General features: G+C 33.3%; 1 protein-coding gene across 1 annotated transcript in view; it reads right to left on the bottom strand.

The window, feature by feature from the left end:
- Positions 1–26,259, bottom strand: part of LOC128998649 (acetylcholinesterase-like) — a 157,928-nt gene that overhangs the window by 92,083 nt on the left and 39,586 nt on the right. Inside the window, exon 2 of the mRNA XM_054424875.1 lies at positions 24,457–25,100. Within this exon, the coding sequence (XP_054280850.1) occupies positions 24,457–25,053 (597 nt within the window). The 5' untranslated portion in view covers positions 25,054–25,100. The remainder of the gene's footprint in view (positions 1–24,456; positions 25,101–26,259) is intronic.

Raw genomic sequence — 26,259 nt, 5'->3', positions numbered from 1 at the left:
ACTTGGTATCCAGTTGACGAGCTAGCCAGCTAACTTGGTATCCAGTTGACGAGCTAGCCAGCTGACTTGATATCCAGTTGACGAGCTAGCCTCCTGACTTGATATCCAGTTGATACGAAGAAGGGGCGAGATCACACAAATAAATATCATTTCATATAATAATATAAAAGATAAAGTTACCACTTACCATCTGTTTTGTATATTTACCGTCTTGTGAGTAGCAGTATGAGCGTAAATATATGTTTTAAGTGTTATAAGACGTTTCTTTTATTTAATTTCCACAAATAAATGTCAGGTAATCTACATGCTACATTTCTTATTGATTTTCAGTGTTTACACAACCTTTTGTTCTAAAAAAAAAATGATACATACGAGCTTTATAATGCCACTACCCAGTAAATATAGAAAATTTTCTTTAATCATAAAGGCACCTATCTTTATTCTTTTATCTGGGCGTATATATTTGTTTTCATTTAGTTCAGACTGTGTTTACACATTAATAAAGAAGATATTTTAACCTGCTCTTAGATAAACACAGGGCATTGAAACAAGTGATTTGTCAACACTAGATAGCATCGGCACGCTCGCACGGTACTCTAATGGCTAATGGTTAATAACAGACTATTTATTGTAGGTTGCGTGTTTGGTGAGTTTACTACAGAATGGCCGATTTACTACTCGGCTTGTCATGCGAGAACGCAAACCTTCCCCCCTGGTTTTGATCTTAGTTTGCAATTTCAAATGTCACAACTGTTAAAAAAGGTTAAATAAGAAACATCAACACCTTAACTTAATAAATTATAAATTGTTTCCATTGGGTTCTGGTATAAAAGTTATGATATATTGTTATTCTATGTTACAAAATAAAAGTTTAGTCGAGTTTGGTAATCCACCATTGTTCCAGTAAATAAAATAACAAAGATGATGGGTAGAATACGAGATGAACATTAAATATCCTATACTATAATACAAGTAACGTTTGGGCCCACAATTATTTCGAAAACGGCTTCAATGGTCTCCTCTAAATTAATAGATAAATCTTAGTTTTAGGATAAAAACCATGGCCTTACTAGACTGTTTTGGAAAAATTAGTTTTCAGCTAAAAGCGTAAAAAGTTAAATGTTGGTGCTTGTAACATTAACCTTATTTTATTATAATTGTTTTCGTCAAGTAATCCATTTTAATTGTACGGAAATGCAAACAAAAAATCCTAATAAGCTATTAGGTTTGGTATAGTATAATAAACTATCTTCAGTATACATAATACAACCAACTACCAAAATACAAAATACAGTACAAAAGACATCCGGACGAATACCATTGATCATACACTCAACAGTATATTACCAAGCAATATGAAAAACGTACAGCTTTTTGTCGTAAATTACCAAAAGCCATAGCTAGTTGTTTTAATGTATATACTATACTTCAATATATTTGTAAGAGTATATTTATACTTGGAATAAAATCTACATTTTCTGAAGGCCAAAAAGCTGTACGATGTGTTTGAGGCTTGGACAATTGAAAAAGTAACTCGACTTAATTTTTTGAGACATATGCTTGTTGTAAATTTTGTTCAATATAAAAATAATCCCTTTACCCTCTTTTAAATCATAACACATAGCGTACAGACAAAAGATTTTGGCTATTGCATTTGTCATTTCGCAAACCCTTAAATATGGCTTTTGTCATTTCGCAAACCCTTAAATTTTGCCTTTGACACTATAGACACAGCAAAAAACCATATACAGTATTAGTATATCCAGAGTTTTTTTTTAGTTTTAACTAGCTTGCATATTTGTATTTATACTACATTTTAATATTTTATTATGTATATTTATCATTGGTTTTGAAAAACAGTTACATTTTCTGTAGGCTTGGCACAAAAACATAAAGCTTGGACAACCCCCCGAACAAATTAAGCACCTCCGAGCAATGCTCGGTCCCCTGGTGCTGCTGTATAAAACTAAGTGCAATCTTAGTTTTCTGTTAGGAGTTTTAATGCGAAGCTAATTCAGTGACTGTTATTCCCTTTGAACCATTTATATGTTTTCTTCGAAGCTATATAAGACCAATAACATACTGTATCACTAAATATGAAGCGTATCAAATAAACTATACATTATCACATCTTTATTTAACTATCTCAAAAGTCAATAACAAAATTAATGGTTTTAGGGGCTAACGTAGGATGAGATTGTGGTTATATGATGTACTAAATTCTCATACATAATTACAATTATGTGAACATTACATAATTACAATTAAGTATAGAATAAATTAAAGAATGTGGGATACTACTTATGGGGGGGGGCTTTGTGCACTACAATTTTTTGAAGTGCTTTTCGTATATATCCATTGCGATGGTAATCATAAATCCGTTAAACAATATTCAAAGACAGCTTAAGCAGCAGCATCGATCTAGTTCTTTGAACTTTGACAGTGTTGATGGAGTTAATCTTATTGATCAATATTTCACCTCACGAAAACAGTCCCAGCCTCTGGAGTTCCTTCAGCGTTTATAACTCAACTTATTCACTTAAGTAGGTATTCTAAAATATACTATAATCCAAACTAACTGTATTTAATACTACATTAATTTATACTATTTGCAGAAATTTAAAAAAGCACACGCATGTTCTGCGTTTTATGGGGTAAAGATTTGGTTTCTCATTTTTGACCCTCAAAACACCAAATTTCCCAACTTCTCTCTAGACATTTTTAAAGAGCTTAAAAAAATTATTTAGAATATCAAAGTATTTTTTTTTACAGTTATTGGTAATGGAGAAAATTCAAAAAATTGTAAATTTAAAATCCCCATGTTATTTGTATTTAGTGTTTTGCGGTAGTAGTATAGTACTAAGTCAATATGCTTCTCTATACACAAATAACAGAGGCATGCACTAAACATGAATGTATACAGTATAAGTATACAGTGTAAATCTGATTGCATAGTTTATTTAGAGTAAAGCTATGAAATGAAGCTAGGCACTTTCTGATTGTCGTAGCCAAGAGTTAAGTTGTCAATAGGTTCATGAGACCTCGTTCATGTTCAAGTTTCAAGAGTAGATAAATTGTTCATCAAGTATTGGGTGTCTCAGCCATCTATTCCTAAGTGCAATAATTATTAAAATCCTTTATTTTAGCCCCTGAGTTGTAACTTAAGTAAAAAGTAGGTTTTCCCTCCGTCCAGTAGCTCAAATGCCAGGCATCACAATGCCATCGTCAGACACAAAATCTTGGCTAAAGTAGCGTCTTTGAAGTTAAACTCATAACACACACGAATATTTACAATACGAATAAAATTTGCAAAAACGAACGGGTTTTCTCAAAGACAAAAGCACTGTTATTTTTTGTAAGTTTCATTTGTATTGTCAATATTCGTGTGTGTTATGTGTTTAACTTCAACGACACTATTTCAGCCGAGATTTTGTGTTTGACGATGGCATTGTGATGCCGGAACGGCAGTAACCAACAGTTACAACATTTGAGCTGGTTAACAAAATCAATTCGATGGCTGTATCTAATGCAAGTATTGTTTAACACGTATTGAGCATAATATTGTTTTTCGTAAAGTGATCAATATTTTATGTCTATAATGATCAAATTGTTTTTATTTTCTTAATGAATAAAACTAACAAAATAAAAATAACGCCATTTGTTATTTCCTTCTTTTTTAAACAATTTAATAGTTAGGAATTTAACTGAGTTTGTTTCAATGGGGAGAAGTCCTAAGAAAGAATTATATTTTAAATAAGAAAAAAATACCTTTAGGAAGAGATAACTTGCGTTTGATATCTAAGATGTACGGGAAGTCATTAAAACTTGTTTTGAAAACTCCTGATGGAAAATTACATGCGCGAGTGGTTATTAAAGGTAAAGGATCGACAGCTCATCGAGGAAATTTAATTTCTTCTTTTGATATATAAATAAATATTGATAACTTCACAGATAGCTATATCCGGTTAAAGTGTCATATTCGTTTGATACCAGCTAAACCGTACCCTTATTTTATTTGTTCACTCTAAAATAATTCTGTTCTGTCAGAGTGAAAATGCATGACATGGTTCCATCAAAGAAAAAGACCAAGAAAATATTTAGTGTCTACTTTTTATGAATGTAATAATATTTTATTCACTTTCATCTATTGGGACACACGGCCTTACTTTATATCTATTTACGACTATCTTTGTAAGTTACTTGATCTGCAAATACAGGGTTTCTGATCCATCTTAGACACTTTTAAGGTGTATGATTCATAGTGAAGCTACCATCCAGCGTACCAATAGTTATAAAAAATCCCTAAATCACAACACACATACGTACACTTTTATACTTGCAAATACAAACGTATTTTTGAATTATTCTAAAAACCGTGATATTCACCAGTTCTTAGGTTTAGCTATTCACTACAAAATGGCAGTTTTGTTGCTATCCTACTATCTCAACAGTGGGTCTCATTAGATGTCTACAGGCTGTTTAGGAACTGTCTCCCGAAACTCCATGGTTATGTTTCTTAGGTCAAAACAAACAAAAAATAGCATATAAACATATGCCCTATCTCGCTTCGTTTTCCGTCTGTCGGTGTGTATGTATTTTTTACATAACTTCCCATACCTTTGGAACCACTTGAGGTACCAACATCAATCTTAGTACGTGTATGATGGCTAATAGGAACTATAATTTTGCAAGGCATCAAGTTTCTACTTTGTATAACTTCAAAATTGCGGCCATTTATACTTTTCAAAGTTTAATAAGTATTTATAAAAATTTTAAAAATAACAAAAGGATAGAAATTTAATTCGCTTTACGAAAATGTACAATTTGTATAGGGTCAATTAATGGACAAACAATGTATGGTTATTAAACAAATAATTGAGAAAATTAAATTTTCTGAAGTTAAAACAAAACCAATTGGGCAAAGTCAATAAATTAGCAGGTATTAACTTTATAAAAATAACATTTTCTCCATTATTTGTGTTATGACTCTATACAAATTGTACATTCTGTAAATTGAAATAAATTTTCATCCTTTTTGCAATTCGTAACTTTTTCATAAATCCTATGTTTTTTTTTTTAGTTATTAAGGTTTAAAAATAAAAATGGCCACAATTTTGAAATTGGATACTTGATGCTATGCGAAGAAATAGGTCCCATCAGTCATCATACACGTACTAAGTTTGAAGTTGGTACCTCAAGTAGTTCTAAAGTTATGGGAAGTTATGTAAAAAATACATACACACTGACAGACGGAAAACGAAGTGAGATAGGTAATATATTTATGTGATATTTTGTTTGTTTTGACCTAAGGAACATGCCCACAGAGTTTCGGAGGAGAGTTTTGAAACACCTTGTTTATCTTCCAGAATTCTTTTAAGCTTCCAATGTAAAAGCAACTGTTTGACCTAAGATTTTAACTCTCAGAGAGGAATCATTGTCAGAGGTGGAGAGCTGAGTTTTAATTGGCTCAAATCAAATACTGCTGACAAAGCTTTCGTTCTAGAGACGCTCCGCTTTGCCCGGGTTTGGTGATCTATATAATTACGGTTTGCCAAAGGAGCGAAAAGCTTACTTCGGATTACTTTTAATAATGTTGCGTCCAATAAAAGAACTATTTATATTTTACTTATAATTTTAAATTATTATATTTTTCAACTGCTTCCAAGTTAAAACGCGTCCTTATTATTTGAACTTCTATTTGTAATGTACTCTCGCTAGTCTGAACGTTTAGAATATTATATAATCTTTCTTTCCCTCATATAATTTCAGGTATTGTATTGATTTCACTCAACAGACTGTATCACTGAAATATATTGTATCACAGAATATATTTTCTTAGTAGATAATATGTACTTATTTTTCCATTGCATGTGTATATGTGGTCACACTAAGATATGGTATATGTCTTGACTAGGATTAAATACACCAAATATCCTGAAGAGGGACAGCGGAAGTAGGGAGGTTGGTGGAATTGAGAGAAGGAAAAGGAGAGAGAGAGAGAGAGAGTGGGAGAGTGGGAGAGGGGAAGAGAGGGAGAGAGTGAGAGAGAGAGAGAGAGAGGTGGGGGGAGAGAGAGAGATTTGTAAGTTTGATGGTAGATCAATGGTGACTTGATTTATAATCTGTTGCAGCTAACGGATCATATTTGTGGTAAAATCATTCATCAACTTTATAAATACTTCGGATCTGGGAATGCGTTATAAGGGACACTAACATATTTCTTTTTTTAATAAACGTTATCAATTAAATGAGTGGTTACAAAGCTAAAGTATTGTACATTTGAGATATGTTAAAATATTTTTAAATTATCTACCTGATTGATGGATTTTAAACATTTCAATTTTTTAAATCGTATAACTTATCCTTAAACTCGCTCTTTATTTATTATTTTTACGGTATCCCCACCGTATAGTTAAAAATGTGTATTTTACTGTCTATTATATTCTTTTTGACAAGTTAGATATCAATACGTGCATTTAGCATTGGATACGAAGTTCTAGGATTATCAAACTATTGATTCAAATCTGCACGTTCAAGCAAAAAGTTTGTAATCTCGTTAATGAATGTTTGCCTTATGAGCTAAGCAAAAACGAATGTAACTTCAACCGGAGTTTTCATAAATCTGAAAGCTTGTGAGGGAGCGTATTTCAAAAAGCCAACAACAAAAACTCGTTGTGTTTCAGAATGACGTTTTGGAATACCATATTTATTACTTTACAGAACTGGAGTTGCACTTCCTGCACTAAAAAGAATACGTAATGATCAAGTACAAGACATTATTTTATTTTATATCTGAAATTATCGAAAACATACAGATCATTGCTGAATTATAGTTATCTGGATATCAAAATATTTACAAGTAAAATGTTGTTTGTAACTCTAATGTAACTTTCTATAGAATCACAGAGCCTTATTGCTGCTGAGGGTTTGGAAAAGGAACAGAATAAGCGTTGACATCAACATCAAATGAATATAACGTATATAATTAATTTTTTTAGTAACAATTCAGTACGGAATTTTAAGTCTTTCTTTTTCTAAAGAGGTCCACATAGGCTTGAGCCTGTGTGTGGAACGTATCCAGCAAAGCGAGGGATGATCCGGTAAAGTACAAAGGTGGACTGTACTGATAAAAAGTAGTGGCGGTGTCTATGACCCGAACCCACGACATTGCTACCTTGAGCAGGTCTTTGGCGCAACCGGAACTAAAATCTAATGACATCATCGTTCCACGATGGAATAGAGTTATAATAATGTGACACACATATAACGGCATAAACTGCCATTATAACGCCATCCAGTTTGAAAGGCATTATATCTTCAACAAGTGAGAGGCCTGAGGCCAATATGTGGCCATCGTTGGCCTCTGTGGCCGGCCTGAGGCCTCCCTATAGCGGCCGTTGTGGTTGCGTTACTCTTCATTAACTCCTTTATCGAATGAACGCCCCCAACACCCTCAACAACATTGTTATCACATTACATAATTTCGTCGTATATGTATGGTGTTGTGATTTCTAAATATGTTGTAATGCTGTAAAACTCCAATTTACAGCCTTGTGGAGTTCACTTTCCGTACAAGACACCATCTACGTTTGAACGCTAATTATATTCTTATGTAAAATAATATATTGCCACCATTCTGTGTTTGAAGCAAATGAACTATACTGTACTTTGTATTCTGTAAAGTGTGTCGGACAAAGCCCTGACTGATATCGTTATCTCAGTTTTGTATACATGTAACCTTGTATATAGTATTTTGTTAAGTTGTCTTCGGCCATCAATGATATTTACACTTCATACGAGCTACAAATCGGTGAACGTCAAAGTGGTCAAATAGTAATTTTGAATTCCTCCAGAAAGAGTACTCTGCTAGAGATTGTTTGTAAAAATGTTTATATTTGTTACACAAGTTAATTTTACCCATTGAATAAGTGTGATTCCAAACCACTTATCAAGGTTTTAACTTTTAACCCTTATATTGTTTACTATAAGTTCTGGTTTATAATTGATGGAGGAGGAGGGGACGGCAGTTATCAAGCTCATTATATTAGTTGAAGGATAAGGTGCAACTAATCTAATTACAACTGCATCTCCTTATGAAGATTACTGTTAATTATTGCAAATATCCGTAAACTACGTGTAAATGAGTTTCTAGTGCAAATTCATCACACATCAGTCACAATCCTAGGCTTTTGCTAAAGCTTTTACACCAAATTATTAGTTGAAAAATTGTAATTTAAACCAATATAACCTTTTGATAATGTAATATTAAATTATTTGCAATTTTGGTTCCAGATTTAAGGAAAATATAAAAGTGTAAAAGGTTCGAAAATTGTCTTCATTATTTATATAAAGAAACCAGCAACATTTTAATTTCAAAAATTCAAAACTTTAGTTTTCAGCTATAAATTTCAAGTTTTGATGAATAAATACTTAAGAACCTTGATAAATAGAAATAACTAGCCTACATCACTTAAATCATTTAGCTATACACGTCTGATTTAAATTGAAAAATAAATAATTAGGATATAAATAATACAAAAAAAGTTTATATCCACAGTGTTTTGGGCTGTCTACATTTAGCATAACCTCAAAAAGTTGAACTCAGAATTAAAACCTGATGGTTCTCGTAGGTTCCGAAAGTGGCAGGTGCCAGTCAGTAGTTGCTAAATGTGTATTTTGAATGAAGGTAAAACTGTAAGCCTAGTTGGGAAGGTGGAAATGTAGTTTTGGACACAAGGCCGGTGGTGATCGATGTTTGGGGGTGGTGGTGTCCGTCCGTCTGTCTGTTTGTCTGTCATCCCCCCTCTCCCTTAACCCCTGTACCCCTCCACAGTGCCCAACCTGCATCTCACATATGTTTCCTGGAAATAATTATGAAGTAGACACGTGCTTAACATTGTACAACGACGACGAAACGTGTTCAAATGTATAGAGATTCTACGAAATCGTACGGAAGACCGCGTCTTGTTGAAGTCGTTCCTGGGGTAGGACTACCATTGGGTTATTAACTATCAACAAATCAGTTTTGTAAATGTTATATTGCGGAACGTATGTAAATAATAAAGTCCATAATTTAATTAACACTATTATTTATACACCGCTACTAATTATTAATCTACGATTTCCGTTAAGCTGTCATAAAACCGATTGACCGCAATAAAATCGGAATTACGTTCGGTGAAATTAGTATTTTTTTACCCAACTGCAATACATTTGTATCGAAGAATAATCAAAAGAAGGCTATATACAAGTATTAAAATAAAATTTTGTTCGAATCAAATTATCTTTTTAATCTGCATCAGTGCTTGGTAATATGCACTATTTGGAAAAGCAGATGGTAAAACGTATTTTATACTGCTCTTTACTGTGGGCTGCAATCAAGGATAGACTTTTATGACATCACAATCCGAAATGCAAATTTAATGCTTCACTCCGAAAATAAATCGTATCTTAAAATTTGTTTGGCTTAGTTTTTAAAAAGTCATTTTTTATTTTTTTTTTTTAGTTTGTAGCTACAGATTAAGGAAAATAATTTCTGAAAGTAATATGTATAACTATGTTAAGCAAAACTAATTGTATGCCACTTTCATGTAAATATTTTTGTTTAGACAAAGAATCAGAAATGCTTTATTCAGTCTTTATAACACAGATAAATATAGAATGGTGCCAATAACTTAAAATCTAAAAATAGTGATAGAAATTTTTTACTGAAAGAGTATGATTATTTTTTTATTAAATAAACCTTCAATTTCTTTCTGATGATCTTGATATTATTTATTGCCTCTTGGCAGGTGCAGCTGTGGGTTTTATTATAAAAATTTAGATTATGTCTTTGGATGGCTAGGTAGTTACGATTTTGAATATTGTAGTTATGTGCGGCTCCCACTATTGGAATTGTATTTTTATTTATTTCGGTCTTTAGAGTCATTACAGCTTAAACATGTTTAATCCATACATTGTGAAGATATTTAACTCAACAAAATGCTGTTTTATCAATTGCTTGCTATCTAAGTTTAACATAATACGTATGGCTCTTTTTTGTAGTACTACTATGCTGTCTTAATTTTCAATGGTCGTCGCACCATATAGTTCAACACCAAATGTAATATCCGAGTTTATATGAGCATAGTATAAGTTCAATAAAACATCCAACTAGCAAAGTTTGAACAAGTAACACAACATAAATAGACCAGAGGAAATTTTACTGAACCTCTTTTATTTTATTTTTGTTTATCTTCATTCGAAATGTAACACTTCTTAACTTTTAAATAATAAAAATGCATACATAATGAAACTAAACACATCACATTATAACAATTAGTTATTAGTTGTATTAATGTACCACTATTCTTCTTGATATGTTAATGATAAAGATTTAGCACCCTCCTTCTGTGCAGACGTTAGCGGTATTTCTATAGATATCAACACCCTGATAACACCTTCGCAGTGAAAACTGGTAGGGGTGGATTTGGACTTTTACCAGAAAAGGTCGTCGGTAGCGTGAGAGATAAATACAAAGATAATCTACTTCTTACCCCTCACTGAGATAACGTAGTTGTAAAGAAGAAAGTGACTTTATAGATACTCTTTGACACAGAAGAAAAATCAAGCCTTAGGGTAAGTACAGTAATTGAGGTAAGTACACGCTGGTACAGTGCAAAATGCATGCTATCGTAAAAGAAGTAAGGTAAGTAACGGTTGGTACTGACCTAAAATCAATAATGTAAGAAAGAAGTGAAGTAAGTACAGGTTGGAATTTGGAACAGTTCAACAAGCAAGTCGTTAGGAATGATTCGATGTACGGCAGTACATTCGTAGTGCAGGATACAGAGCACGATTCAGACATTAAAGTTCAACGGTTATTTACACTACGTCCCTTTTAAGGGGTACCACATGTAACTTAGTAAAGAGTTGTATGTGTTTAATTAACGCATACAAGTGAACAAGTCTTTTTGGATTTGTGAAATCCTAAATAAATAGTAAGGCATAAGTAACTCATTAAGAAAAATATATTATCACACAATGCAATTACTATGTATTAAATAAAATATAGTACAACATAACCATGTGTAAATACAATACGTATATAGACGCGGAAATGGTTGTTTATTTAAAAATATCACCTTACCCTTACATTTGTTTATTTTTACTACTTGGTGAGTATACAAAAAGATAGTTGGTAAATTGTAACCGATTTTATTGAGTTATAAACTGCTTATAGAATTTCAATCTTATCAACAAGAAATTTGTTTATAAGCAAATGATTATGACAACATACGCAACATAATATGGTGTCGTGCCATCTCGTACAAGTGCTATCTCGTCCAAATTCCATGACGTAGAGTGGAGAGTTAATCCACTACCCACTAAGTGCTTCCCCGTCCAAAAATCTATAAGCCTACCAATATTCACTTGACAGTTCTACAAAAACTGTTGAAACGTTTGTAGTAGCCCACTTATATATTTTCATAATTATGTTTATTTATCATTCTTTCTACACCTTCGTCAACCTCTGCAAGTCCTTTACCTCTTGCAACGTTCGTTAAAAATCGTATATTTCATTTGAATTGAATTTAAGAGGCTCAGGGTGTACCAAAAGACTTTTAAAGTTGGTTGATATATTCAAAATTCGATAATTTAACTTTCAAATGTCTATATCCCGAAATAAAGAAGCATTATAAAAAATACAAACGATAGAAACGTTTTCAAACACTGTGTAGAAATAGGAATAGCCCTAAGAATTGTGTCTCATCCAAAGTTTCTGAATTTTTCAAGTCGATTCTTGAGATTTTCAAATCAGAACTTCCTCCTGATCTGAATGAGTCGTGCGTCCTCGCCTAGGTCTGGAAATTCCCTTGAAACCCCAGGACGGATACTATCTGCTTTGAGTTTCAATCCTTACCCCTTGTCATGTTTTCACGTGAACGAGATGACACCAGTTAGTATGTTTATCGACTGTTAATATACGTTGAACAGGATAGCACCTGGACGAGATGGCACTAAATCCGTAAACATAATTGGCCAACTGTGACTGTACATGTTGTACTTTACTTTATAGCAACCAATTAAAAAATACATTCAATAGAGAACAACATTTTACATCTCATGAGTTTTGTTTTTGCCACTGTTTAACAAATAAATATGAATGACTCACTTCTCTAAAACCGACTGTCAAAGGTAATTGGTAAATTAATATTTTGAAAAGTTCAGTTAGGCCATTAAATGATTTTTTTCCCTGGGGAGATCAAAATGAAAATAGCTTATTAGCTACATGGGAAATTCATTAAAAACAAAAGAGGTATACACTCTACACATTTTACTTTTAACCAAGTATCGTTTATGGGTACAAGCTACATAGGCTTACATGTTTTATGAATACTCTAAAATAATAATGGACATAGCCTTTGCACGTAGTGAAAATATAGACGTGTCCTCGAGGTCCATAATTTGGTTTCTGTTATTTAAAAGATGTCAGAATGAAATGAAAAATGCCATTTATTATTCTAAACTAGTCTAGTATTCACATGTTTGGGAGGTTTGTGGTATCGAGCAAAAGGCCTTGGCTCAAATCTAACATCGCAAACCTAGCAAGACATGTGATAATGTAAAATGTCCAGCCCTGTTGAATGCCAAAAGGCAAAAAATATATGTATTTTATCGATGAATCTTGCCAGTTTATATTAAAACGTATTGTAATAAAAAGATATTTTGTTATATCACATAAATGCTTTTAAGTTCCAACGATTCTAATTAATACGTTGGAGAGTCTTTCTGTGACGTTAAAGTAGTGTATGTTTACATGTACAGCAGGTGCAAATGCAACTGTTATAGTTTACATTCCTTGACCCCTGGTCTTTACCTTACACATAGCACTAATCAAACGTTTAACTCCAATTGACAGAAATTAAAATAATTACAAAGACGATATCGCACTCTTGATCACCCATTGGACCATCACACATCCTTCATCGCTTATCAAATTCAACGGGGCGTCAATACTACTATAACTACTACTACTTTGTTTAGATCCATCTTTATCGTTCGTCTGTACAACTCTGACACAATATCAGATTCAATTAGTATGACGGCAACTTTATAATTGGTAACTATAAACCATTTATAAGGTATTAAATGGTATGAACTTGATCTCAATTCATAGATCGTAATTGATATGCATGCCATTACCCGCTTTAAAAGTAGGGTTTTCAGCAAATCCTAGAAACAATCCAATATTTCAAGTATTGTCAAGTCTAATGTTTCTAAACACTTTTTCCAATTTTTAAAGTGTTATTATTGGCAACAAACCCAAATGTAACGGATAGGTGAGTTTTATTTTTTTTTAGGTTAGCGGCCTCTCTTAACGGGCATTTGCCCGTCCACATAGACTACAGATCTGTGCGTGGAACGTATCCAGCAAAGCAAGATGTGAGCCGGTACAGTACGAAGGTAGTGTAATGATAAAATTTTTGCGGCAGTGACCAGGATCCAAACCCACGACTCGCCATTTTATTTTATTTTATTTTAAGTTTGCTTATTGCTTATTTGCTTATTTGTTTATTTTCAATACGTGTTGATATCACTGATCTCGTAGTAGCCTATTTATAGGGATATTTGAATGTATTTTCCGATATGTTAAATGCTATTTGACGCCTTCCTCTACGTTCGGTATTGAGTTGTATATCATTTAATCTAAAAGGCTCTTCTCCCATTTATTCACTGATGGTAAGACCATTGGACGGAACAGTGCGCAATTGGTGTCCTCCTGATTGCGAACAGTCCTGATTGCGAACAGTCCAGACTGCGAACATGTTTGGTTCTACGAGGTGGAGGGGGTCGTCCGTGGGGTGGGGAGGATTCCTGATTGCGAACACATTTTGAGTTGTCGGGGTTTTCAACCCTTTCATACAAACCCTTACCAGAATGATTTAGCCAAAATCACAACTTAAGACTGGTACATAATGGAGAGGATGAATGTCCTTGAAGACACATATCTTTATGAGACGTAGTATAATTGTACGTAAAGCCGCTTGTGACAGATTCATTCAGACTCACAAATCCGTTCTGATAATATTTAAAGTGGTTGTTTATTTAATAGTATATTTCGTATCTAGGGCCGAAAATGAGGTTTTGCTGGCTCGAGATAGTTTTTATGTTTGTCCCGTGGTACGAACGCTATTTTTCACCACACTATACCCTAATACTATACACTATTCACCACAATAATAATGCACACTGATTGTCAACACAAGTACAACTGGTTATGTGAAGAAATAATTTGAGGATCAGCAAAATAATAATAAATAGTTGCTAGGCAGCGGTGACAATAAAACAATTCTATTGAAATGCTATAGATACTGATTGTGTATTTAATATGCATTAATGTGTTAAGAAAGTATGCGGGCAGCTGATTTTGCGGCCCTAGGGATGTAAAAACCTGCTCGGTCCCCAAATGACGATGACAGCTGGCATGGCCAGCAAAACGTAACTTCCAGCCACCAATTGACGTATATCTAACAGCTAAAAACATCATAGTGTGGTGAAAAATGAATTACAATATGTTTGACTTAAACAAGCAACTACAACAACTAAACAATCTCAGAATAAAAAAAATAAAACAACAATTTCATATGAATACTATAGTTTAACACAATTAGCCGAAATAACATGCATTTGCCAATATCACATTCCAAACTCAATCATTACCTAAAAAAAACATCAATTTAACGAGCAATTTAAATAACAACTAAAAAAATACAATACTTACATACATCTTACATCCGAAATAACATGTATATGCATTACACATTACAAACACATTACAACATCAATCATTCAATCACATTCCCAACTCAAGCTCAACAAAAGCGACTAAACCATCTTAACAGATTCCAAAATATTTGTTCGCAGTCTGGACGCCTCATGTTCAGGTAGTCTACTGCATTTTTGATGTGTTCGCAGTCTGGACGATTTTACCCTTGTTCGCAATCTGGACTGTTCGCAATCAGGACACAACCGCGCAATTTACATTAGATGAGTAATACAAATCATCTTCTTTTATCAAGCAAATCCAAACAAATGGCCACCGTTCACAGAGTTGAGTTTTTATTTAGCATAATTAATAAGTTACATCTTACAAATACAGTATGAAATTCAGTATTGAATTACTGTTGTAACTCAATGGGTGTTTTAAGTTAATTAAACTATCCAAGTACTTAAAATAAAAACGTATTTATAACAACACAGTAATGATTAATTCTTGATCGTAGACTATATCTCAAAATCACCTATAAAGTAGGATAATATTAGATTAACAGAGTATTTTATTACATCCAAACTACTCAATAGTTTTTCTACTAGTCATTCGATCATTTCCGACTAGTTTATTTCGTTACAAATACTAGCAGATCCGGTATAAGGTTTCAATAAAGCATCTCTCCACTTTTGGTTTTCATCCTACAAATGCTTTTGGGAGTTTGTGCTTTTTAATTTTTAAAGATTTCCCTTTTCGTTACCCAAATTTTGATTTGGTTTTTAGTATTTTAGTAGCAACTCAGGTAGCAGCTCTTACACCGATACTTGAATACGAAGATTTGACTCTTTCCCGGCTAATATCTGAACGAAATTGTCACCTGCTGATCTAATGTTCCTATCTTTCGATCTAGAGTATGCAAAATAGTGGTTTTTTCTTGTAGCATGCAATTTTATCCCTGAGTGCCTCTTGCTAACACCACCAAATTCGGTACAGGTACACAGTTCTGATAACCAAATATGAGAGCCTCTACTGATTAAATGCCTATTACGCGGTTTTAAATAGTGCCAAGAACGTTGCCTATTGACTATAATACTCCACCACCATGAGCCATCGCCTAGTACTTGCGTCGGGTAACAAAATAATTTATAAATAGTTTGTAATTTAATTTAAGTAAAATGTTATCCCCAAGCTCTCATTATTTCTTTAGGGCATTATGAGGATTAAATTAAATTTAGGTAAGTATAATAAGGTTAAAATAATTTAATATAAGACCAATTTAGCCGATAAAATAATGGTTAAGTCCATCTATACGTCCAAGCAATAATCCAAGCTGACAAAGAATCTTAATGGGTATTTCAAATCTGTGTACCAACACTAATACCACTTTAAACGTAATACAAGTGTCAATATAGGTGGATATGTTGACATAGAATTGATAACTCAGCATTGAATATGATACTTGCTCATATCCAAAGTAAGAGCCAGGGTTACCACCTGTAGAGTGTAACTCGCAGAGAGCAATCAGAGCAGTTTTACAAGCTGTTAAACTTTATGGCGAAGCTCGCTTTAATTGTGTTACAGCTGTAATACCTGTTCTCCACTTCTTCTCTTCATTACCCAATGCAAACTACAGTGAGATCCCTGAAAATTATATTTTCCAAATGTTTAAGGCTATTATTATAAATATTTTGTAGATTGTGTTAGTTTCCCGCTCAAAATCAATGTATTGGTTTTTCAAACTGATGGGCAAAAGGTCTTTATGAGAAACAAAAAACAAAAAAATTAAATTAACTATTAGATTAAAAGCCATGAGCGCCAAACAAATCCTGGGCAATTTAGCTTTGATGATTAGATATTGATATTTTCATCGTTGCTCTTATTTCTTGTTCTGTAGTTTGTAGCTGGAGTTTAACTAACATTCTTGTAATGATTTTTTTACATCCCAAAATGTTATTAAAATTTAATTTACGGGGCAGTAGGTATTCAAAGGCTAAATGACTGTCTCAGTTCTTAAAGGTAATCCAAAAGGGATTCCAATGAACATTTTTGTTTGAGGAGACGAGTTAAAAAAATCATTGATATTAAATTGACTCGTATGTATTAAGAAGCAAGTCAGGTTTGCCCCATTTTACAACAAAAATCGTAATTTAAAATCGTTAATTTTTCAGCTATTTCCCATTTGATCTTTTTGAACTTGGTGTCGTTTGATAGGGAATTATAAGTGCTAAATGTACATGCCATTTTAAAAAAATACAAAAAAATACAAAATGGCGGATACCTGGTTAACGAAGTGATTTTGGAAAAATGTTATTCTTGATTTTTCTCTTTATTTTGACCCAAGGAATCACTACCTAAATTATGTGTCCACCTTTTTTGAACATCTTGTACATATCTTAAATCATTAAGATGTTGTTTCGACTATTTATTTCCACAATATTTTGTATATGATAAAACCAATGTTGTGTTTTTTTTTTTGCTAAAGAGTGAGTTGCTTTCATTAATTAAGTGATATGTCGGACTTGGAATAAGGTCAACAACTAGCAAGATGTTTCAAACTCACTTCCAAGTCTTGTAGGTCAAGTGTATTGTGTTAATTATTACATATAATAAGCGGAAACTTTAAGCGCGTTATGGTAACATTCCTAAACTGTACGAACAATAATTGACATTATGATTGGCGCTGTCTATAAACTCTGTAAAATGTATGTGGGAGGAATAAAACTGGGCGAAAGGTACAATTTAGACTGTATTCATGGACTCAAAGCCACCTAAGTTTAGACTAAGTTGTTAATACCACTTTATTCAATTATAAGTTCAAGTCTTAGGCAGGTAACGCATACAATATGCTCTTGGCTCAATAGGCGCTAATGAAATATACTAAGATGCAAATGTAGGAACCTAATAAAGTACCGAACTAATAAACGATAGGGTGTTAAACTGTCATTAAAACCAAAAATTTATCTTTTAAAATTTAACTACCTTAAGTATGGTTAATGTACATGTACCAAATACCCTGCTGTAGCAACCCTGTAGACTTGTGAATTTCCTTAATAATGCCATAAATATTGTTGTAAATACCTTAATCTTATCATTAGCTTAAAACGAAGAAGGAAAGCTGTATTATTTATGTTTGACTTAGCTAATGCAATGTATTGTCAACTTAGCTCAATAAAATGATTTGATTTGATATTCATTAACTATTCTTATAATATTAGGTTCAGGGAGTTGATTAAGTGTGCTTCCTGGTAAAATGTTAATAGCTATGTATGAAATAAATTAATTTGCCAAATTTGATAAAAATATATCCATAAACATGTAAACTACAATAATTTACTTATTCTCCGCAAGAAAAACATGATAATTTTAAAAATAGGGATTTGAAACCAATTCTGTCACTATTAATTGCACAAGAACTCTTTAATATACAAAATATTTATTTTATAGGACTTTAAATTGTTAGAACCTACACAATTACACGACTAAATACACTCTTATTAGCTGAATTGGTCGAATATTTTAAGATCCATGATAATTTCTATTTTCTATCAATTTTTCGAGACATTGTGAAATTTTATGTTTTGCGCGCAAAGAATGGAAAACCCCCCGTTTTATCTCATAAATCCCTCAAAACAAACACCATCATCATTGTCCAATCATGCAGGTTCGTGAACTCATTCTAATAAACGTAGGTTTACTCGTTAGTACGAGATTTCATCAGAATCAAATCATTTTTACTCGAGTTATCGTGCTAACGTGGACACACACACAAACAAACCCAGGTACATATATATTCATGAATTTGGAAGGATTTCTTTCCTCTAGGGCCATAAAAACGAGATACCCGTCGCGCGTATAGGTCTAACAATCTCGATGACGTGGAACATACATTTTTCCACTGCCAGCGCTGGGAAAGGCCCCGCCTGGAGGCTCAACAATTAATAGGACTGCTGTCGGTGGACACGGTCATACCGATTATGACGGAGGGTGAGGACAATTGGACCTGTGTGTCACATTATATCCAGGGTATTCTCCGCGCCAAGAAGATCGACCTTGACCGGGATGCGGTTGTAGGTCATTAAGAATCGAAATGCCAGAAACGGTGCGAGCCCTGAGGGCTTAGGTCACATGTTGGCCTGACTTGAAGTAATGTGACAAACAATTCCAGGTCTGTGTCCAACAGAGTAGAGGGGGTTTTTTAGTGAGTAGTCTGACAATTTTCAGGAGTCTCACACTACAGGCTGGCTACCTGTGTGCGTAAAAGCATTTTCCCTCCTCTCCCTAAAAAAAAAAAAAAAAAAAAAAAAAAAATAGGTCTAACAATAACACCTACGGAAATAGCTTATTCCCTGTATGGGAAATTTGCTAAAACAACTGATGACAGTAAATAATTAGCCGATTTAAATATTACTTGCCAACCAAACCTTTATGCAGTTGCACTCCTCTATTTATCATTGGTTAAATATCGCAGTCTTCAGAGACTTGTAATTTGTAAATCATATCAGCTATTTACTCCAGTTAAGGATTACAGCTGTTATACAGGAAATTACAACTGTTATAAAGATCTACTACAGTTGTTATAAACGTAGTAACCGGGTTAAAAGTGTTTATAAAAACCAGCTTGCATTGTTGACATCTTGGAACACTATTACACAACACTTGACAATCTGCCATTGATTAGGTAAAATGAAGTACACAAACATGCTTTATAAGCCGATTAAACGTGTCTCAATAATTAAGAGAGATCATTTCCATAGCGTTGATATGTTACCCGTTTTAAATCTTAAAATGTGTTTTAGTTAGCTTAGTCGCTTAGTCTATTTGTCCAGTTTGTGGCAATATATCCTTGTTGAAGCATACAGAGTAACTATAGAAAGCTTAGAACATGGAAAATAAAACATTTCACATCGATATACCACAAAAATGAGTTTTTTCAGTCACATAATACATATCGAGATTTTAAATAAATTTTTAAGGTTCTTAAAAACAAAACTCTATTATAGTATGTATTAGTAAGTATTGAAATAAGTAATTGGTTCGTTCGTTCGAGCATTTATATCCGGCACCGATGGATCTTTGTTCATTTGTTTTACTATCCTGGATATTTAAACTTCACAACTTAACCCTAAAACAATTCGTTTTAATTATTATGTTAACAATAACTCATTCTGAACAATCCTAAATCACGGGGTGGTTCAATATTACCTGGAGAAATTGTAAGCGTAAATATTTTATCACAACTCAAGTAGATTGTGGATGAAATCGAGGTACAATCAATATCAAGATAGACAGGCCCTGCTCCCACAACATACCTTAATCTGTCAGCCTTCCGCCACCTCCTTTCCCGACCTACCCCCATCCACTATTCAACTTCATAACGACCTCAGTGAAAAATGTGCTTCTCTATTTTTACAGTAGTTCTTAAACTTTGGTGTTTTGTATTTCTTACTATCCGACAGCTTTTGGTGTCGCCAAATTAATGTTTACTGTTTTCATTAAACAGTCTATATATTATATTATATTATATATCATGTTTCAGTACTATTACCTATTTTAGTTTCATTATTTTCATAGCTGTAATAGCAGGTTGCTGATTCTCACCCATCTGTCATTTCATAATTCATTGTTTTGAAAGAAACATTTACAATGATATACAGTATTGTAGTTTATAGTTTAGGATATATTATTAATTATAATTATTATTCGTTAGTACGGTTTAGCGAGCAATACCTTAAAATGACAACAACAACTTAAAAATATACAATGAATCATTATTTAAAGCAAGATTGAAAATTTTTAAATGCATATCTTATGTATTTCTTCAGTTTTTTAAAACACATAAATAGTCAGGATATCATCCTTTGGCACAGTGAAATCATATGCTTGATGTTTATTCTTACTGTCTTTATCATTATGTAGTTAGCGATCTTTTAAAAGCAACCGTGTTCACATAAAATTTAATAGACACAAATATTTCTCGTAAACAGACTTAGTGTTTCGGTTGTTCATTGTCAACAGCTTCGTAAATAACTATGATATTTACAGTCTTACAGTGAAATATTGATATCAAGTTGTATTCACTATTAACGTGGTAGGATCACGTTTTAAAAGATTGTATAAGAATAAGTAATAGACTCAATTAAGATTTAAAATGTTTATTTTTAAAAAGCGTTGATAATGTTGTGTTAGAATGATTTTAATATAAAGATATATAAGATATCTATAACAACGTTTTTAGCTGGAATTACGAGTGCAATAGATAAAACAATAAATCTGCTCATTAAATAATGAAGTAATAGTCGAATAATGTACACTTTTATTATTTAAAACCGTATACGTATACAATTATACACTTTTCATAATAATGTATTAATGTATTGTATTATTATAACCTTCCAATCGCTTATATAAAACTGTATTAGTATTCGAGGATAAATTTATAAAAGATTATAAGCTATATACAGTACAATTGCTACATAGGCAAAATATATCAAACGCAATGCACACAACAGAAATTTGCAATGTATTATAAATAAAGCTGTGTAGTTTTTACTTTCTTCCCCTATATGGCGAAGTATTATTTTCCTCAAAATTTAACAGTTTGAGTAGAAATTTTCTTTTCGAGTCCCCTTCAACCCAAAAAAGTGGTTGTACAAGTTCAATAAATTACGCAATCCTATGTTTTGTGCTGAAAGTGGTGTTTTATGTTTGGTTTTATCTTTGGGTGTTTTTAAAGGGGTGTGTACAGAGCTACAAAATATACCTGTGGCCTTTATTTGATGGAATTAGGTATGTATGTCCTTTTCTATGGTATCTCCAGGAGCTTTTTTGGTTTTTTTGGAGATTTTTATTTGAATGGCGATTGTCTTTTAAAACCCATCAAATATGCCTAACGTATATATCTTATATCTACGTATATATCTTACGTAGATACGTATATATCTTACGTTAACATCGGATTTTAACAAAACGACTCAATTTAGTTAGTTATAGTATTGTCCTTTTAACTCTAAACAAAATGGGAAGGCTCCCCCATGGGACAGTTATTCTCACTGTTTGCACTTAATGAGGGTTGTTGACACACTAATAGGAAAAAGTATAATGTACTATGTCAGATTGCTGATACCGATTATTTTATCTTAAAATTACAAGAAATGCTGCAATAACTCAATGAACTGGTTGCAATTTTATACAGGAATATAGTTATTAAAGTCAATTTGTTAAAATACATCCTACCCTGCCGCGTTAGTTAAAGTAAACAAAATAAAACTGAAAAAGTTACATGTGACATGTTACCAGTGTAAGGTTTGTGCGATTAATGATATTTTTTTTATTTTCTAAGTGCCTATTATTTAAATTCGCATTATTCAAAATTACAAAATGATTAATGTTTCTAGTGATATTGATGATTGCATTTGTGGATTCACCATTTTGTTTGAATGTAAAAATCTGTCTGAACGTCAACAAGATTTTCTGAGAAGATTTTTTAAGAAATCGAGAGTGAAGAGAATACATGACGTATTCATCAGAATAAAATGTTACCAGGGTGGTTGAGACGGTATTAGGTTTGAGATGGGATTCGGAGCGCATTGAGATGGAGGTTTCGTCTTCATCCGCTTGAGAAAGCAATAATTTGATTCAATTTTTTTAAGTTATTAGAGACGGAGGTTGGAAATTTCAAAATTTACATCAGTACTTAATACAGCGGTTTAACGTTTTTCTGGGTTTTAACACACTATATAAGCATACTTTAAATATATCTAAATAATTTCTTAAGACGAGAAGCGAAGCTTTTTGATATAGGCTTAGGAAAGGAATAAACGATAGAGCGAGACATAAAATGTCTTCGATCTTACACCTAATTTTGTCTTTATGACAGTTTAAAACAAGCATATTAAGTGAAATATATTTTAAGCAAATGTTAACCTACAATTTTTATCAATCAGTCTATATTAAATTCTCGCACAACTATGGCAGATCAGGTGTTTGGTAATTACTGCTTACGAATTCAAAATTAGAGGCAAGTTTCACTAATTCCACATATAAACAAGATTGGAGTATTTTTATAATGCTCCAGACTGTTGTTTTGACATTTGCTCTTTTCAATATGTGCAAAAGTGATAATATATTAGGGTATAAACAAACAACTGTCTTTATAATGGCGAATTAGATTAAGAATTAAATAATCAGGTTGTTATAAAGTTATTTCAAACAAAAATAAACAAGTATATTTTAACCAGGCTTTTTTACTGTTGCTCGTAAATATTTTTTTATACAGTACACTCCGCTTCAATTTTATCATATTTGCACAGATGTTAGAATCAACTATTCTTAGTGAATACTGGTGTTGTTATTGACTGTTTATAACCTAACTAAATATGTATGTGTATTCTTGTAAAATGATAAACATTTCTAATCAAGGTTCCCTAATATGCTGTGTATCATACAACATGGATATTGCTATTATGCACGTAGAGCACTTGGCATAGTGATAATCCAAATTTGTTTATGTATTCCCCATGTAAACCCAGGACGTATCTTGCAAGCTTAACAGTTGGTGTTGTGGGTTTCTAATCATGGAAATATCTGTATTTACTTCTGAGTAAGGCTTTGAGTTTCGAAAAATCATTTTAATAATTTATTTAGATATTCATTCATAATATATATTGCATTTTGTTTACTGAATATCGCCAATAAGTAGCACTAAGTTTTTAAATATGTTTACTTAACATTTTTTTATACTCTTCGATCGAATCTGCTTGATCTTTTCAATAAGCTATGCGGCTCCCTTTTGGAGTGTATCTCTTTATCAAATATAGTTGGATTGTGTTTGTTATTATCCTATTGTTCATTTTTTTCTCTTTCAGGTTCGTTGGCCTAGGCAATCCTTTTAAGAGAACTGAAAGAGTTGATAAGAACCGGATTTATGTAGGTAGACAGCACTGTCGTATGTTATAATGAAAATATATTTGTCTGGGAGGATGTCAAATATTTCCAAGCAAAATCCATTTAATGATAGGCATATATTATTATTGCGGTCACCTCTAGCTTTCTAATATGACTATGACGTGATTTTCTATATATTGATCACCACATATACCATTAGTCAACAGTAGAAAAAATTATGTTGAAGGTAGTCGAATTAAAAAAAAATAAATAATAAAAGTTGACGACGAAAAACACAGGATTCGTCAATGTACTGATAAAATTTTAAAAGCCAAGAAACTTGGAAAATCTGTTCTTATAAATATGAAAAAGATAGTGCAAGTAATTCATAAGTCTGAGCTTGAATTAGGTATTTACGTTAAGTTCCTCCTATATGGGTTGAGCTATTGATTAAATTTACATATTTCATATTAATTATTTACAAGCAAAAAAATGCTGTTTTTTATACCTCTTTATTATAACATTCAAATACGCCAACAGTTTGCTCAAATATGATATTATATGAGATGGAAATCTTCGTCTGATGACTATGATATAATGACTAGCCAAGTAAAGCTAGAAAAATATGGTTTTATGAAATGTTTTGCAAAGAGATTGTATCAAACTGCAGACAAATACTGTTTACAAAGTATACATTTATTACGGTATGTTTAAATACCATAAATACAATTAATTAATTCACTAAACGGAAACTAATCACGTCTTCTCCATAAAATATCATCTTACTGATGGTTATAAGTGAAGAGATGTGACGATCTTACCTTCGGTCTGTAGGTGTTCTCCTCGGAGGAGCTCTTGTGCCTGATCCTCAGCCGCTGCGGTACCCAGATGTTGAGGTAGAGACAGTCCTCACTGATGTTGGTATTCGGGTTCCACATCTCTTCTCCCTCGAACCCGGGGAAGTACTCGTACCTCTCCTGATAGCATGAGTTGGACAAGGAGGTGGCGTCGTATACTCCGTGCCACGGGTCCACGGGAACAGGTCTGCGAAACCTCAACGGCCCGATAGGAGGTTTGGCGAACGGTATACCGGTGAAGATGTGTACTTCTCGGCCGAGGACGGTTTTGCTGAGTCCGCGGACCAATCCGCTCGTCGTCTCTACGATAAGCGGGTCTCCGTGCTTGGTTGTACCTCCACTGGGAGTACTGGCTGAGCCGGTCGCGTCCGCAAACTGGGCGTGCGTGTTGTGCGAGCGGTCGTGCGACTTGTAGGCGTGTGCGTGGCCATGTTTGTGCTCGTTGAGGAAGCCGTGGTTGTGATCGTTGCTATGAAGTGTTCGCGGGGTGCTCGGTTGGGGCTGCGTCGCGACGGCTACTAACAGCGATAAAGACAACGTTGATAGCCTCATCCTAGCCATGTCACGCTATCAGCTACTTGATGTCGGGTGCCCTCGTGTCTCCGAACCTGCAGACAACCATACAAAGTGTTGAACAATACACAAGAGATTACAATATACAAGAGTCGTACCACAGACACATTACATGTAACTAGAGATAGCTAACTTTTAACTGATTGAGATAAAGTACTCGGGCAAATGGTACAATTTTCGCTAGGTTTTTGTAGATAAATGGTGGAGGATAACATACCATTCCACCACCATACCACCTTCCTATACTATGTCCTAGAAATGTTTGGACAGGACCACAAATAATAGATCAGCAAAAAGTCTAACTTCAACGTAATAGTACTGTTTATAAGCTATCATTACGTAAAGTGACTCTCTTCGACCCGAACTCAAGTTCCACTTTAAAATTAGCAAGGGTTGAAAATGTACTTTTTGCCAGTGTGACGAAACAGATTTTTCGCCATATTGGAACATTATTTAAAAACTTAGAATCCGAAAACACTTTTAATATAAAGACAATCCCTCAAAACAACTTCCATCTTGATTTCAATTTTGTTAATACATTACAAATAGGCAGCTATTTTGCAAGTGATTCAATCGTTTTGATTACGAGTATTATGGCTGTGTATTGTGTAAAGCCGGTTTTTCCTAGGTGCGGAAGTGGAGTCAGAAAAGAGATGACGGATGGATGAGATGATATGATGGTCCGCTCCGCTTCTAGGAAAAACGAGGAAAGCGGACTTCGCACTCCGCTTCTGCACCAAAAAAACAAAACAAAAACCGCTTAAATGCATATTATCCTATCGAATATTTCGAACTATTGACAAGAATGCAACAATGAGCTAGAACTGATGAATTCAATCGATATACAAGGTGGAACAAAGTTAGTGTTGAAACTTTTATGTGTTAAACTACTAGTATTAGTGTAAACCATCGATATGATGGGCATGACTCCCCCATGTGACATTTAATAGTGCTTAGTTTCCAGTGGTTCAATCATAATAGTGCTGTGTGGTTGGCTACACTGTCATTCTTTTTAGCAGAAAAATAAATCGTTCATATTTATATGCAACTCTACATTGATGAAGCCTTCCTTTTTGACTTATTAGCGAGTTTCCCTATAGGGAAGTAGCTATTATCATAGGTCTCATGGTAAGACTTGAGCCCAGGACCGATTTACTTTTTTTATTTAGGTGTCCCCAGAGACCAAAAACACTA

The sequence above is a fragment of the Macrosteles quadrilineatus genome, unplaced genomic scaffold, assembly GCF_028750875.1.
Source record: "Macrosteles quadrilineatus isolate MER2022 unplaced genomic scaffold, UCM_ALF_1.0 Scaffold_7__1_contigs__length_78375512, whole genome shotgun sequence".
NCBI classification, from domain to species: domain Eukaryota; kingdom Metazoa; phylum Arthropoda; class Insecta; order Hemiptera; family Cicadellidae; genus Macrosteles; species Macrosteles quadrilineatus.
Note: the sequence above shows the minus strand (reverse complement) of the source record. Positions and strands in the feature narration are given on the sequence as shown.